At 46.5% G+C, this 14,670-nt stretch overlaps 1 protein-coding gene across 6 annotated transcripts in view; it reads right to left on the reverse strand.

The window, feature by feature from the left end:
• FANCA (FA complementation group A) overlaps nt 1–14,670 on the reverse strand; it is a 3,206,914-nt gene that overhangs the window by 2,033,240 nt on the left and 1,159,004 nt on the right. For 5 of the 6 annotated variants that reach the window (XM_069646039.1, XM_069646038.1, XM_069646035.1 and 2 more), the window contains exon 16: nt 12,359–12,454. The exons of the other annotated variant lie outside the window; for it this stretch is intronic. In XM_069646039.1, the coding sequence (XP_069502140.1) occupies nt 12,359–12,454 (96 nt within the window). The remainder of the gene's footprint in view (nt 1–12,358; nt 12,455–14,670) is intronic. 6 annotated transcript variants of the gene reach the window in all.

Below are 14,670 nucleotides of genomic sequence, written 5' to 3' on the forward strand. Positions count from 1 at the left end.
TGCAAAGTTTTTTCATTCCCATTCGTATTTACAGCCAACAAAGGGGTGAAACTCACAGCTGCATTCAACCTAGGCTGCAGTGTATTGATGGTAGCTGAATTTGGGCAAGACGAGATGATCCATTTGTCCATTGGTCCTAGTAGAACGACTTGTCTAGTAGTTCCATCCCCAAGGTCATTGTTGATGTAATGGGCTTCGGGTGGGGGGGGGGGGGGTCTTCTGACGGCAAAGTGATGTTGGTCTTACTGTTTTGGTTGGTATTGAGGAGACCATCGAATCAACCCGTTTGCCCTTCTGTTGCGTTGAGTCATGTTGGGGTCTCTTAGCACAAGATGTTTTTGACTTGTTAAAAGGGCTTTTCAATAGAAATTGCTCGATATCTATAGCTTCCAGAGCTTGTGGCGACTCACATTGTGTTTCCCCAGTTCCATCAACAATTTGGGAAGGCTCACTGATGTCTATTATGACACCAGTAGTCGAGGTGGTCAGGAGATTTTCCTTTTCAAGCTGGTTAACAAGTGCTGGTTCCAAGTTGTGTTTCGCATGGTTTGCAGGAGGTTCACCATTTGGATTTGCATAATCAGCACAAGTCCTGCTAGCAGTAATGATGGTATCCACTACTAGGGCAAGTATACGGTTTGTCTCTTGTTGTGTTTCTGCCATCTTAGTACATAGCAGAAATAAAGTGTCTAACTTGGTAATTACCATACTTGATGTGGACAAAGTGCGTTGCCTTGCCTGGGGCTCGGGCTGCTGGGATGAGCAACTTACTATTGATAAATCTATCTCACCTTCACTGTCGTAGACCGAAAAGTCAGTTAGGGGGATTCATCTGTCTAGATCAGGAATCGCTGACAGCTGTGTGCCAATCATATTATTGTAGCTGCTCCTTCTGGGTGCCAAGGAATTTCGTTTGAGACTTAAACATAGGTTTAGTAGTGATTTTCCGTCATCAATCATCAGAATATTCACAGGCACAGTATTCATTTGGGTGATGTTGTCCATATTTAGGGCATTTGTTTTGTTGCTTTGCAGCATTTCACTTTTATCCTTGGCAGAGTCCCTGTTTTCCCAATAGCCCGTGATAGTGTGTTGTGAGATGTCCTTGAAGGCCATCCTCTGCTTTTTCAGTACCAAGTGGGGGTTGGGGGGGACAGCAGGGGGGAGTGTGTGTGTGTGTGTCTGGTGTGTGTGTCTGTCTGTCTCTCTCGCTCGCTCTCTCTCTCTAATCCACACCTCTGGTGCCAGAAAGTTTGATGGTAAGCAGATGTGGTGAATGGTGCAGATCCTTGGTGGGCTTGCTCCGAGCCGCAATCTTGGATTAAAAGGAGGACTCATGCAGCTCTCAAGCAGATTGTTGGAACCAAGCCTTCTTTGAAGAAGAGTAGCATGCTGACGACCCGAAGATGACCCCTGCAGCAGCATAGACTCCAGTGTTGTCCCGGTGAAGCCGGGCTCCGCTATCCTGATCTCAAGAAGGCCTTTGACACCAGGATCGGTGGGAACAACCAGTCTTGATCCCAGCTCCTGAATCCGTGCCTGCCAAGCCTTCGGAAGTGTCCCTGACCAACCAGTGGACTGACTAGCTCTCTCCCAGACTGCCTCGCTGCAGGAGTCGCCGTTCTGAGCACAGCCATGGAACTTTGCAGATCTTCAGCTTGTGCCATAAGTCTTCTGCTCCTGTATTTTCAGCTGTCGCACTCAAAGGAAAGCACTGCTGGGCCTGCTTTTTCCTGTATTCGCCACCTGAAGGTAACCAGCCGCCTGTTGTCAACTGTGGTGATTCCGGTTGCAACACTCCTTCAATCCAGTGAGGTGCCCTAAAGGTTGTCTGCCCTGCAGAAGTAATCTTTTCTCATTTGGGTCTTCTACTGGAAACTATCTGAAACAGATTCCAGTGCTCTGCGGCCAACCGACCAAAATTAAATTCAGACACCGAAAGTGACTTCTGGGCCTTCCTTGACTGGACATAGCAGAGAAGATTGTGCCCCCAATGGATTCCGGAACACCTACAGTGGGGTCTCTGGAAGAATCGGAGTGAGGGGGTATGTTAACATACGTGTTTCTGCACCCCCCCCCCATAGTGTTACATTGGAAGTAGAGTCATGGCCCTAACTCATCTGACCTTTGGTGGTGAAACGTAGGTTATGGATCCCTTCCTAGGCCGATCCTAGAGTGTTTGATTAAGGTGAGCTCTTACCTGAACTTTACTTAAACTGGTATCTAACTTTAGAACTCTTTAATTCATAACTACTGCCACTGCAACTCTTAGAAGAACATATATATGCTTTGGAACTGGTGACATTTGGGCACAGGACCCCAAACCATCTAAGGGTGGACGTTATAGGGATTAGGGAAGTTGTTGTGTTGATTCTAGAGAGTTCTGCCTACTCCAGGCATCCAACTACTCACCTGTGTTGCACTGGTAACTGAATCATATGCAATTCTATTAATCCTAATGGTGGATGTATATATATATATATGTCTTATAAGGTTTTGTGTAACCATTTTTATCTTTAATTTACACACTAAGCAGATAAACATCAAAAGCCTAATAGATCATTTTATTTTCATACACTTACCTGTCTAACTGGAATTACTAGTGTTACTCTGTGTGGATTCATTGTAGCCACAGACCACTTTCACACCCTTCTTGAGACTAAGCCTGACCGCTCTGGTACATCGCCTTAATTAGGTTTGGCTATCCTCTCAGTGTCCTCCCTGTTCACCATAATAGGGTGTCCTTCCAAAATCCTCCCACCAGGGATGATTTTGGAAATCCATCTTAAGAAACATCATGGACTGGCTGGCACAAGCTGCAGATGGGCATTTTGTGATCGGCGCCCAGACACCACAAGCTAACCTTGTGAGGATTGGTGATTGACATTTTCGTGCCACAATCCTGACAACGCTTCAAGACAGAGGGCTCCTGTGTCGACATTTCTACAAAAAACCTAGGAACCTGACCTTTTTCTTAAGTACTCCTGATGTACAAAGTGTTCCGATAGTGTGTGCTAAGCATGCCGAAAACAAATGATGTGATAGGGCGCAGTGCCGTCTATTTGAATCATGTCGCGCCCGGTCCCGATGCAGAGGACAGTCGAGGGGTTCTACCGGAGCCGCACGGCACCCTCTGGTGGTGAACATTTTTTGAAGTTTTGCTGCCGCCGCAGAATATTTCTAAAATGAGGAGTGCTCGTGAGGGAAAGAGGGAAACCAGAGGCCGAGGTCAAGTCACATCTTGGAGGACTGCCCTACCAAATATGGTATTCTAGACCGACCGAGAATCCAGACAGAAGTAGTTGGTGAAGGTATGTAATGAAGACTAAGTTGTGGCTTGGCAGAGGTCCAACATCGGAAACTCCTCTTTGAAGGGCCAAACTTGAAGCAATCCCTTGAGGGTGCTTTTGGAGCTTTCAGGTATTTCCTTTGCTGCAATGAAGCAACATTCAGAGAGACAGTAGACTATCCACTCATGACAAGGTCTACTTTGGTCCTAAACTAGGTAAAGCTGTGAGAGTTTAGCCTATAAAAAACTGGTCCCCCATTCTGAAGTCTCTTGTTCTGGAGTTGTAAAAACCTAGCATTCTGCTCGGGTGTCGCCTGTGTAATCTCTTCTCCAAATTGGAGGGTGAGGCGGAGGTTAAAATACTGCTAGGTGGAACTTCAGAGAAAAAAGGAATTCAGAGACCACCTTTGGAAGATAGTTGGGTTGTACCCTAAGCAACACGTTGTCACTAGAAAATACTTTGAATAGAGTCTTGCAGGATGGGGCTTGCAAATCACTAACATTATGTGTGCAGGTTATTGCCAACAAAAAATATTGTTTTCCACATAAGGAGTTTTCGACAAGAATGCACCGGTTTCAAAAGGAGCCTTAATTAGTCACAACAAGATTAAAATCCCAGGCAGGCATAATGAAGGGAGCAGAGGTAAATATGTTAGTCAGTTCTTTGAGCAATTGCATGACAATTGGCAAATACGATCCTTGTTTAGGTGTGCAGTTGAAAACAAAGCCAATCACCCTTTTGTCGTGCACACCTGAAGGTCCTGCCGAGAAAGATGAAAAAGGAAGGACAGTATGCTAGGAGAGCTGCACAGATATGGATCCATTTTAATAGCTCTGCACGAGCTGCAAAATGTTTCCCAACGGCAGCCGTTGAGAGACTTGGTTGCCAGTCTGCGACAAAAAAAAAAAACACCTCCATGCTGTCTTCAATATATATTCCAATGAACTGAAGCATTTGCGAGGGTGTCACATGGGACTTCTAGAAATTCGGGGAGAATCCCTGTTTGTGTAAGAGGTGACCCATATTGGCTGAGGTGTGTAAGGAACTCATGGTGGCAACAGTAAATACAGACACAAGTGATCACAGTTCAAGGGTGTTTATTAAACTGAGTTTGCAGGTTGGAAAAACACCTAATCTAAACCTAAAGCTAACATGGGAGCAAGTTATGACCATCCAATCATAATAAGGCAGTCCTAGTGGAGTTGTGTCAAAAAAGGGCCTATACTAAGAAAAACCTATTGCCAATCCTTACGCTAATTACAAGAAGAGTTTGGGATAGGGTTCTCAATAAAGAAAGAAGTGTTTGCAAAATAATAAGTCAGGATGTGATTGCCAGGGATCTCCCTTTCCCACGTTTTGAGCATGGGACAAGGTGGATCTCCTGTGCACAGCACATATTTGAGCTTTCCCAGCACGAGCCGACAGTTCCATACCAGCTAACATGTTCTTCAATGGTTAAGTCTTTTTCAACAAAAGTCTCTTGCCTTCGAGGGCCTGGTGTACTCAACAAACAAACAGTTCTGTTCTACATATATGCTGGGTGATGGCTTCACCCCTGTGTCCCCCTTTTCCGGGCACAAACCCCTTACGAATCGTATTCAACAAAACAAATGAACAGTTCTTTTCTCAGTGGACTTTGGGTGATTACTTCCCACCCCTGGATCTCCCCCTTTGGGGCTCGGGCCCCTTTCAGACATCAGCCTCCCTCCTTCGGGTTCACTATGGCTTGTCTTGCATTCACGAATCTCAATGTCTTTTTATACAATTCTTTAGGCTTCATTGCCAGGTTCACTCTTGCCAGCTTTTGCTAAACAGTTCACTGTGGACATCCCTTGGTCAGGTTCACTTCTGTCAATGCACTGTATTTCGGGTCTTTTATACTTCGCCCCCTTTCATCGGCATCCCTCCTTCAGGTTCACTCCTGCCAATCTTGTCAATCGTATCTTTCTCATTCAACTCTTACGATACAGGACTCATTTCCTTTTGCTTCATAATTCAAACAGTTCACTGTGGACATACCTCGATCAAGTTCACTTCTGTCAACACACTGTTCATAGGGACTTCAGGCTTCGCCCCTTTTTGTCAGCATCCCTCCACCGGGTTCACTGTTGCCAACTTTATCAATCGTGCCTTTTTTAATAATCTGTCGGTCAAAGACTTTCGACTGTAGAGGATTTTGCAAGACCCCTGTATGACCACTTTGACCCCCTTTTTCACCCAAGGCCTTCTGGTTATCGCAGTTTCAACAATCAGGTAATCGCCAGATTTTCTTGAGTGAGAACCCATGTGGTGCCAAACTCCTCTGTCGCTGGTTTTCCCCCTCTGGCATCAATAGCCCTTTATGCTTGCACAGTTCAATTAGCCAATTGCTACTTTTCGTTCAACACAGTTCGGTTTCTTATCGACTCGCACCTAGACTCTCTGGCTGTGATGAACCGTTTGGCTTTCCTTCCCTTTGGAGTCAAGGTTGGTACCACCGAGACGAGCGTCTCTCCCCGGCTTGGTTATCAGTAGAGGAGGGTCTTGTGTACCATTGACATCTGCTGCAACACACGCTTGCTATTGTTTGCAGTCTTACGATTCCTTCTGCAGAGGGTTCACGGGTCTTGGTCGGAAAGGGCAAGGTCGCTTCTCTTATTGTCACCCTCTCAGTGTATGTGCCGTCTTTCTCCTCTTGAACTGCCGTGTTGAGTTAGCTCTCACGTGGTGCAGTCTGCCTTGCTCATATTACGTTCTTGTGCTCCACCTTTTATCCTTGTGGGGAAATGAAAGGGCCTTCAGGTGTGTGTGATTCTGGTCAATCGCCTGACTCTGCCTGGCCCTTGGGTTGGGGCATGTCAGGTAAAGAGGTTTGTACTTAGTAAGTGAAAGTGTTTGTCTCAGTAAAGGGGGGGGTAGAGTATCTGAGTATCCTACAGGATATAGAGAGGAGAGGTAGAGGTGTTGTATGGGATTATGACCCTCGAGGGGTTATTGGTAATCTCAGAAGGGTGGTTTTTGTAGGGTTGGTGAAATGAGTAAGATATTTTAGGAAGCAAACGGGGAAAGCCGGGATTGTGGGAACAGTAGTGTTTTGTCAAGGTAGATTGGGTGCTCGGGAATGAATTCTCAGAGGAACGTGACGGGAGTATTCTGGTGGGCAACATGAAAACAAGGATTCTGAGAGAGATTGTGTCCTACAGTGAGTGTATGAGTGGTGGGATTCTAATAGGGGAGCTTCATTGGGGGGAAGGGAGATGGATGTGGTACAACCTACAAAGGTTTCAGGGATCTTGTTCGCCTCGCCTTCTTCCTCGACATAATATCATGTCTCACCTGGGGCTCCCCCCCCCCGCCGAGCATAACCCTGGACTCCCTACCCAGGCGATCCTCCCTCGCTTGTCCACCACCCAAGGTTGGGATCTGAGAGCGCCAGCCCTACCCCTTGCCACCTGAATAAGGGATTCCCAAGATCTGCTTGGGAGAATACCCTCAGGTTTCTCACAGGTGTCTCTGAACCTGCTGAGACTAGCAGGCTTCAATAACTAAGGAAGGATGTGAATCGTCCTCTTTGTATGTTGGTCGTCACTGTTGACAACAACTTTCGGAATACCCTTGGGGCGGAGGTAAGCTCGAAAGGTAGAGCCTGAAATGTATGCCAATCATGAACCTCAGGAACCTCCTGTGCTTGGGATGGAAGGGCATGTGAAAGTAACCTTCCTGGAAGATGAGGGACACCAAGCGGCCCTGTAACAGAAGGGCCTGGAGGATCTGCAAGAGCGTAACTTCTTGACTTTGTACTTTTTAAGGTACTTGTTAAATCGCTGCAGGTCCAAGATGGGTCGCAGTCATCCATCCTTTTTGGTATTAGGAAGTAGTGGGAATACCATCCCTGTTTCGGCTCCCCTTAAGGCACTATTTCTGTGGAGCCTTGCTCCTGCTGAAGCAGCCGATTTGGTGACCAAAAAGGATGCACTTGTGTGGGGGTGGGTGCAATTTGGAAGAGGTCGCAAAAATGGGAGGTAATAGCCCAGAGTCACCACTCGGCACTCTTGTTCGTCGAAAGTAATGTGCCACCATTCTTCGAAGTGCAGGGCTGGCCTTCCTCCTACTGGCAAGGAGTGTGAGAATTTTCCTGAATGATTTTGAAGCAGCAGCCGGTCCCAAGAGAACAGAGACCACCATGGTTTGTGAGGTTTATCCACTTTTACCTCTGTCTACTCTAGAGAATGTTATATGTCCCTGCCTTGCAGGTGTTTGCCCGTTTCCTCTCTGACTGAAGGTACTAAAGTAACGAAAGGGTCGGTGCCTCCAAGCATGCATGGAAGGTTGTGCTGGTTGTTGGCGTACTTCTGCCCCAAAGGATTTTGCGGCAGCTTTTGAAGTCTGAAGTTTATTAGCCTTAGGTCCAAAACATGATTGCCTTCTAAGGGCATGTCCAGGAGCTTCAATTGGACAGCTGTGGAAAGAACAGAATTCCTCAGCCAAGAAAATCTGGTTACTGAGCTAGACCCCAAAGCTCTCCCTACACAGTCCACAGAGTCAAGCCCCAAATAAAGAGCCTGGCATGCTGCCTTCTTTCCATCTGTTACAAGGTCCCTAAATCCGTCCCTCATCTACTCCTCGTGTATATGCTCCACTGCCCCGATGATTACAGCCCACAACATGCGTGTGTATTTTGCTATGGCACAAGAGGCATTGATGGTTTTTTGGGTAATACTGCTTGAAGTGAAAACCATTTTTGCCAGCCCATCATACTTCGTGTCTATCTGGGGTAGGGATGGATATGCACTTGACTTTACTCTCGAGGAAGCATGTAACACCAACTTTTTTAAGTTTAGGATAATTTGACAAACTCTGGGTCTCTGGGTGAAGATCTATATTTTCTTATCAAGTTCTTGTTTACAGCAGGTGCTCAAAATGGCTTTTGACAGATGTCGAGGAGTGGGTCAATTTGTGCATCATGAAACAGTAAAACCGGTTCCCTAGGCAGCCCCTTGGCCAGAATGTCCGTTAACTAATTCAGTGACTGGTTTTGTTGGCATTCCTGTATGTTGCATTTGGGGGTGCATAAGGCGATTCTTGCATGAATTTGTCCTCTCGAGAGGTTCTGAGCCCATTAGCATCCCTTCTGCAGTGGGACTGAGACTTGTTTGGGTCCCTGCCAGTTTTTGATGGTGCAGTGGTTAGGGGTTCTGGGGGTTCGGAGGGAGGGATTGCAATATTTCTTTTTGATTCTGTAGTCAAAACTGTTGTGGCCACACAAGGGAAGATTTCTTACATTTTCAGTCAGAACGCTTCACATTGTTCTGCCAAAGCAAACTTGGATTCCTCGTCCAAACAGCAGGTACATTTCCCATCTATCAATAAGGAGTGCCTATGACAACTCTTCTTTGAAGAAGAAGACAGTTGGTGAAAGTCGCTTTTCGAATGTGATCTTTTTCCATGTTTCTTTGCTTTTTTTGTGGCCTTTCTGAGGGATTGTTAGGGAGAATTCTCTGTTTAGGCTGAACTTCCTAACCTAGTGAGTCCCCCAGCAGCTTTGCTGGATTTTTGGGGTTTATTTTTTTCTCCTGCCAAGAGTGAGACTCTTTTACCCTCACTCTTGGACATGATTTGAGTGTGTTTCTTTGAATCTAGATGTGTCTAATGGGCTATGGGGTCTTTCACTCCGTAGGGCTTCATGTGTTTTTGTGATGTGTGTTACACAGCACCCTCCGTGCAGTAACACAGGGGTGTCATAGTGACCCCCCAGTATAGACTGCATACCCTGGGACTGACTACTGTCTCCCAGGGCATGTAAAGTCACCATTGACTTTACTAGTCAAATTCTGAACAGAACCAGTACAAACCATCATATTGTGGACGTACTGGCTAGGGCAATTAGATTGCCCCACGGTCTGTTAGTCGAGGGGGCACGTCTCCGTCCCCCCTGAACAAGTTTTGGCTGGTGGCAGTGTATACTACTTTTTATATTCAACCGCAAATATTTTCCCATGGGATTTCCCATTGTTTTAGGCTACTATCTTTATTTAATTATTTAAGGTAGCCTCGAACATACCGCCGGTTTATGTAATTAATATTAATTCTCCGGTTGGTATTTTTTTGCCAAAACGTGATTCTAAAATGGCGTTTGTGTTCTCTTCTGTGACTCCAACCCAAGTCGAGCCCTTTGTTCCACTTTTTGGCGGGCTTCTCCACAGAAGCCTCCAAAGTGGTGCCACTATGTCTGGGGTACTTAGGCGGGGTGGAGGGGAATTTAGGCAACCTGGACTGAGTTGCCTAGGCAACTCAAGTCACACTCCATCCTGATTGGCCCAAGTGGTGAGCCGGCCGGCTCACCACTTAGCATGTTTGAGTGACAGCTAGGCTGAGTGAATGGGGGATTGCTGCATAAAAGCAGGGCTTTGGGGACTGGAACTTTAGAAGTCGCCACAGGACCTAAGAATCCGACGAGGGAGAAGCTGAGCCGACCTGCCACGACACCACGACCGATGGAGCCCTGCTGGCACCACTTTTCCCAACGACAGAGGAGATCTCCCGCCGGAGAGTCTTCTTCCTTTGACTGGTGGGGATAACCAGTTTCACCGTCTTTTTGCTTTCCCGACGTATCTTGTGGCCGCCTTGCCCGTGCTAAGCACCCCGGCAACCGGGATACCACGTTTTACCACGACCGCGAGATAAAGGTACCACCTTTTACCAGAAAACTCTGCGGCTGGTTTCTGCCCTGGTAGTGCAACGACCTGCATCTTTCCTCCATGTCGAGATCTTCTCTTCCCCTGGACGACGCCGCAACTTGCAACCGCTACCAGGAACAACTGCCACCGCTGGAGGATCCTTCCCACTTAAGGTACTGTGTCCCGCCTGGCTTCCCTTGCAACCGACTGTACGGGTTAGATTTAGCCCCCAGCTTTCGAACCTGGGTTAGCCTGGGACACCCTGGCTAAACTTTTCTAAAGCCTCTCTAAACTCTTTTCTGAACCCTCTGCAAGACTTTCTAAGCCTAGTGTAACTGTGTGATCTTGGGCGCATTTGTGCTCTGCTCTCCCTAAGAGTGGGCCCAGCCGATGGACTTTGGCTCACCAGTGACTTTTGCTCTCTGCCTTGCTAACAGTGTTCCTGAATCGTAGAGTGGTGTAATCCTGCATATTCTGTCTTTTTCCCTACCTTTTCCACAACCTTAGGAGAGTGCAATCTAGTTAAGCGCTCACCTCTGTATGAAAATAAGTGGTGTCTTACTGTGATTTTCTAATAAGGGGAAAAGGGGTGTATATATCATAATAGTAACTGTGTTTAGAATATTTTACAATAAGAGTGCTGGAGTGTTTCACTGTGTGTTTATAAATAAATAATTATATACTTTGATACCAAAGCTTTGGTCAGTGTTTGCTTGTATTATTGTATCTAAGTGAGTATACTTTGCATACTGCCTAACTCTTCTTGAGGGAAGTCTGACTGCTCAGCCACAGCTACCAGGTAAATCTGGGTGGTACAGACTGCTACCAAGTGGGTTTACTGCTAACACCTGTAGTCTTAAATCTTTTGCAGTGGTCCCTAAGGGAACTGCACAGGTTTCTGCCTAACGGGGATCTGTTGACTTTCGGAGCACCTAAGCGATTGACAATCCCGGTGTCATCTGGGGAGAGCTTTCTTTTAAGGTCCTCGGTGTCATCAACTAACTTGATCCACAATCTGCGGCTTCGTGCACGGCACCCAGACCCCAAAGACCGATGCAGTGAGGATCAGTGGGCGGCATTTACACTGTGCAGTTTTCACATCTTTTGAAACCGGTAGGCGTTTTGTCAACATTTTGATATAAAACAACAGATCTGTAAATGCTTCAGAACATTTTTCTGAGGTGTGACCAAGCATTACGTGAAGTGTGCCGAGAATACGGAAAAAAGGAACAGAGGTCACAGGGCGAAGTGCAAGCTAACATCCCGTTCAGCACTGAGGAAAGAGCGCAATGAGGGACCTTGACACCGACATCGCAGGTTGCCTCATGCTGACGAAAAAAAGAAATTCTGTGATGAGCTGAAGCTAGAAGTATAGATCTAAGATGAGGAATATGTTGGAGGACACAATCCATTGGAAACAGAGGACATATTTAGAAATGAGTGGTCAGAGAGTGCAGAGAAAAAAGGTTACATCGATTTGTAAATGTGTACAGAGTAGGAAGTGGACAGAGATAGTAGGGAACATGCAAGGAGTGTGAGCACTAAACTCAGAAATGACACTGTAGGAACACAAAGTATACTACTGGGAATGGGACAGAGGAGACATTGGATACAGAGGCATTGGGCACTGGGAAGAAACAAACCTACTTAAGAGGACAATGGAGTGGGAGCCAGAAAGCAAAGAACCTATGAAACGGGGGCAAAGGACATAATCAGCAAAGGAAGGGTATACACTCAAAGAGAAACTTCTGCATGCATAGGGTGCCATGTGCACACTGATGTTGGAAATGACATGTTTAGAGAGAAAAAGGTATAAACTGAGGAGGGTGGGCACACGCAGTTGCAGTGGGCACACAGAGAGGGACACACTCATGGAGGAAGCAATACAATTGGCAAAAGTGGGGTCACATTCTGAAGGAACCAGGGACATTCAGAGGATACTGAGCACACTGTTGGAGCCAATGAGCTCATTCAGAATGGGCCCATTGAGACAGAACACTAGACACAATCGGAGAGGGCAGTTGGAACACTGATGCATAAAAAGCAAACACTCAGAGGGCAATTTGTATGTGTCCACTCCCACATTGAATGGATAGCAGAAACAAATCACTGAGTCCAGCCACTTGGCTGGTTTTCAGCTCCCTTTGAAGGTTAAAAGGCATATGCGAGGTGGACAGCTGGCATCCTCAGATGGTAGTGCTGGGATAGGGAAACACTCAGGGGAGCAGCATTACGTTCACAGAGTAAGAGGGCGCATTCCAAGAACAGTGAGGGCACTTAGAAGCCGCTTACACCTTCATTGATCAGGTGTGCTCCCTCACAGAGGTTTGGGAGCTCATTCAGAGGGCACAGGTAAAAAGAACAGTGGGGCAAACATGCAATGTATGTTAGGAAGATGAAATTGTCACACACCTTAAGATCAGCCAATCTCGTTTTCGCAAGGGAAATGTACTCCAGCAATACAGGACGGTATTTTGTTGGCAAAAATGGGGGGTAGATTATGTGCACCTAAAGTAAATAGGTAGATAAAGAGTAACTTTATCATAAAATCAAAAAGACCAGATTTCTAGCATAGCGGTATTTTTAACACTTATTTTCAGCAACAACACAAACAGACAGCATCGTCAAATGAAGATACATATAAGTAGCAGCATGACATGGATTTAGTTAGTACATTGACCAGCTGCTGCTATCAGTTACACATCATGTCAGCTATGAGATGAGGTCCAAAACAGTGCACAGACGGGACCTTCCCTACTCCCCATCAGATTGACTCTCCTCGCAAGCCAGGTATGTATGAAATGGAGTCCAAATGTGCTTAGGCCGACAGGCTGGGGTAACCATAGCAATGAACGCCTCTTCCCTCTCACTGGTGTAGACCAAGTCTTTAAGCCATTCCTGCCAGGTTGGGCCAAGTGTTGACTTCCAATGCCAGAGGATACATTTCTGGGATACAATACAAGCAAGATCAAAGAATCCTCTAGTAACCGCTGCAATTATGCCTATATATCCCAGTGGATATTTTAATGGAGACATAACAGGAGGAACCCCTACAATTTTATTCAGAACTTCGTCCACCTGCCGCCAATATAAACTGACAGGTGGACACTCCCAGAACATGTTGCATGAGTTAGCAGGGAAAGAAACACACTTCGCACACGCACCATTCACATCTGGGGAGAATTTAGCAATTTTAGCAGGTGAATAATGCAGTTGATTGATTATTTTGAACTGGATCAGTCATTACCCGGCATTCATAGATACTTCTTTAGTCAGCAGGTAGTACCGACTCCACTGCATATCCATAAACTCTGTTCCTGAAGCTTTCTCCCATTTCTGCCGGGCCCTGTTTTTACACTCCTGTTCAACCTACACCATGCCGTAAAGTTTGAAAATCATGCGTTTGTTCTCTCCCCTTTCCCCCACTGTGTGTGATTGCCGTAATGCATGCCTGTGTCTCTGGTTCAAGCGGAAAGGATGGGCACCACCGTACACCATGCCGTAAAGTTTGAAAATCATGCGTTTGTTCTCTCCCCCTTCCCCCACTGTGTGTGATTGCCGTAATGCATGCCTGTGTCTCTGGTTCAAGCGGAAAGGATGGGCACCACCGTCGGGCAGCAGCCTGCATCCGATAATAATACAGTCATTTTAAAAAGCCATCGTCAACTTTGCCCGAAAATCCTCCACTGACACAATCTTCCACTAGGAAACAAGTCCCCAATTGTCACGGTGTGGGGGGTAGAAGAACACCTATGTATTTCCCCATCTTTTGTCGGAGGTAGCCCTGGGCAGTTCCATAGCGGGAACCGGCCTATTATAGGGAGTGTTGAGTGCCAACCTGCGATATATTTTGGCCCATGCATCCACTGTTGTGCGTACAGTATCGAATGAACATGAATCAACATACTAATCACTAAAAATCACTGATTGTAAATTCATGGGAGCTTCCCCATATTGCTCCTGCAATACATGAACCACCCTACTCGGCGAGGAGTACCAGTACCCAGCAATGTGTGCATGTGGCACTAAGTAATAGAGTTCAAAATCAGGCACAGCCAGTACCCCCTGCGCTAAGGCTTGACCAGCTGTTCCCAGCTAATCCTGGCCACCCCTCCCCCGCAAATAAACGCCAGTGCGAGCGACCTCAATCTTGTGAGGAATGACTGGTAAGATCACGGGCGAGGTGGTAGATACTATAAGGCTGTTGGCGGATTTGGGGGAATGGGATAAGGTAGAAGAAAAACACACAGCGAGAGAAATAGAAGGGCGTAGTGACCGACGAACCCATGGAAGATTCCCCGAATATCCAGGAAAGATGTGTTTTTGGGGCTCCTAAAAGACAGAGTGCCACAGGAAGACATTGATCGGATCGAAAACCGCGAAATGTTTCAGCTCTCAGCTCTGTAAAAAAAAAGAGGGCTAGAGGGACAAGAACAGTACAAGCAAGTGAAAAGGCAAGATGTCAAGTCCAATGGGGGAAAGTTCCTTTCGCTCCGCCTGAGGAGGAGGTGGATGAGGAGCCCATGGGGACACCCTTACCCTATCTGCAGACTTATGCTGATTTGAGGAAGATGGTGAGCACAATGTTGGAGACAGAGTCCAAGTATGCACATTCCAACTATGAATAGGATTGTGGGCAAACACTGGTAGCAGCTGCCCGACTTAAGGTAGATAGACGGCCTCATGTGAATGTGAAATTATTTAGGCAGTCGGGAAATACACAA

The sequence above is a fragment of the Ambystoma mexicanum genome, chromosome 2p, assembly GCF_040938575.1.
Source record: "Ambystoma mexicanum isolate Mex_15411 chromosome 2p, UKY_AmexF1_1, whole genome shotgun sequence".
NCBI classification, from domain to species: Eukaryota; Metazoa; Chordata; class Amphibia; order Caudata; family Ambystomatidae; genus Ambystoma; species Ambystoma mexicanum.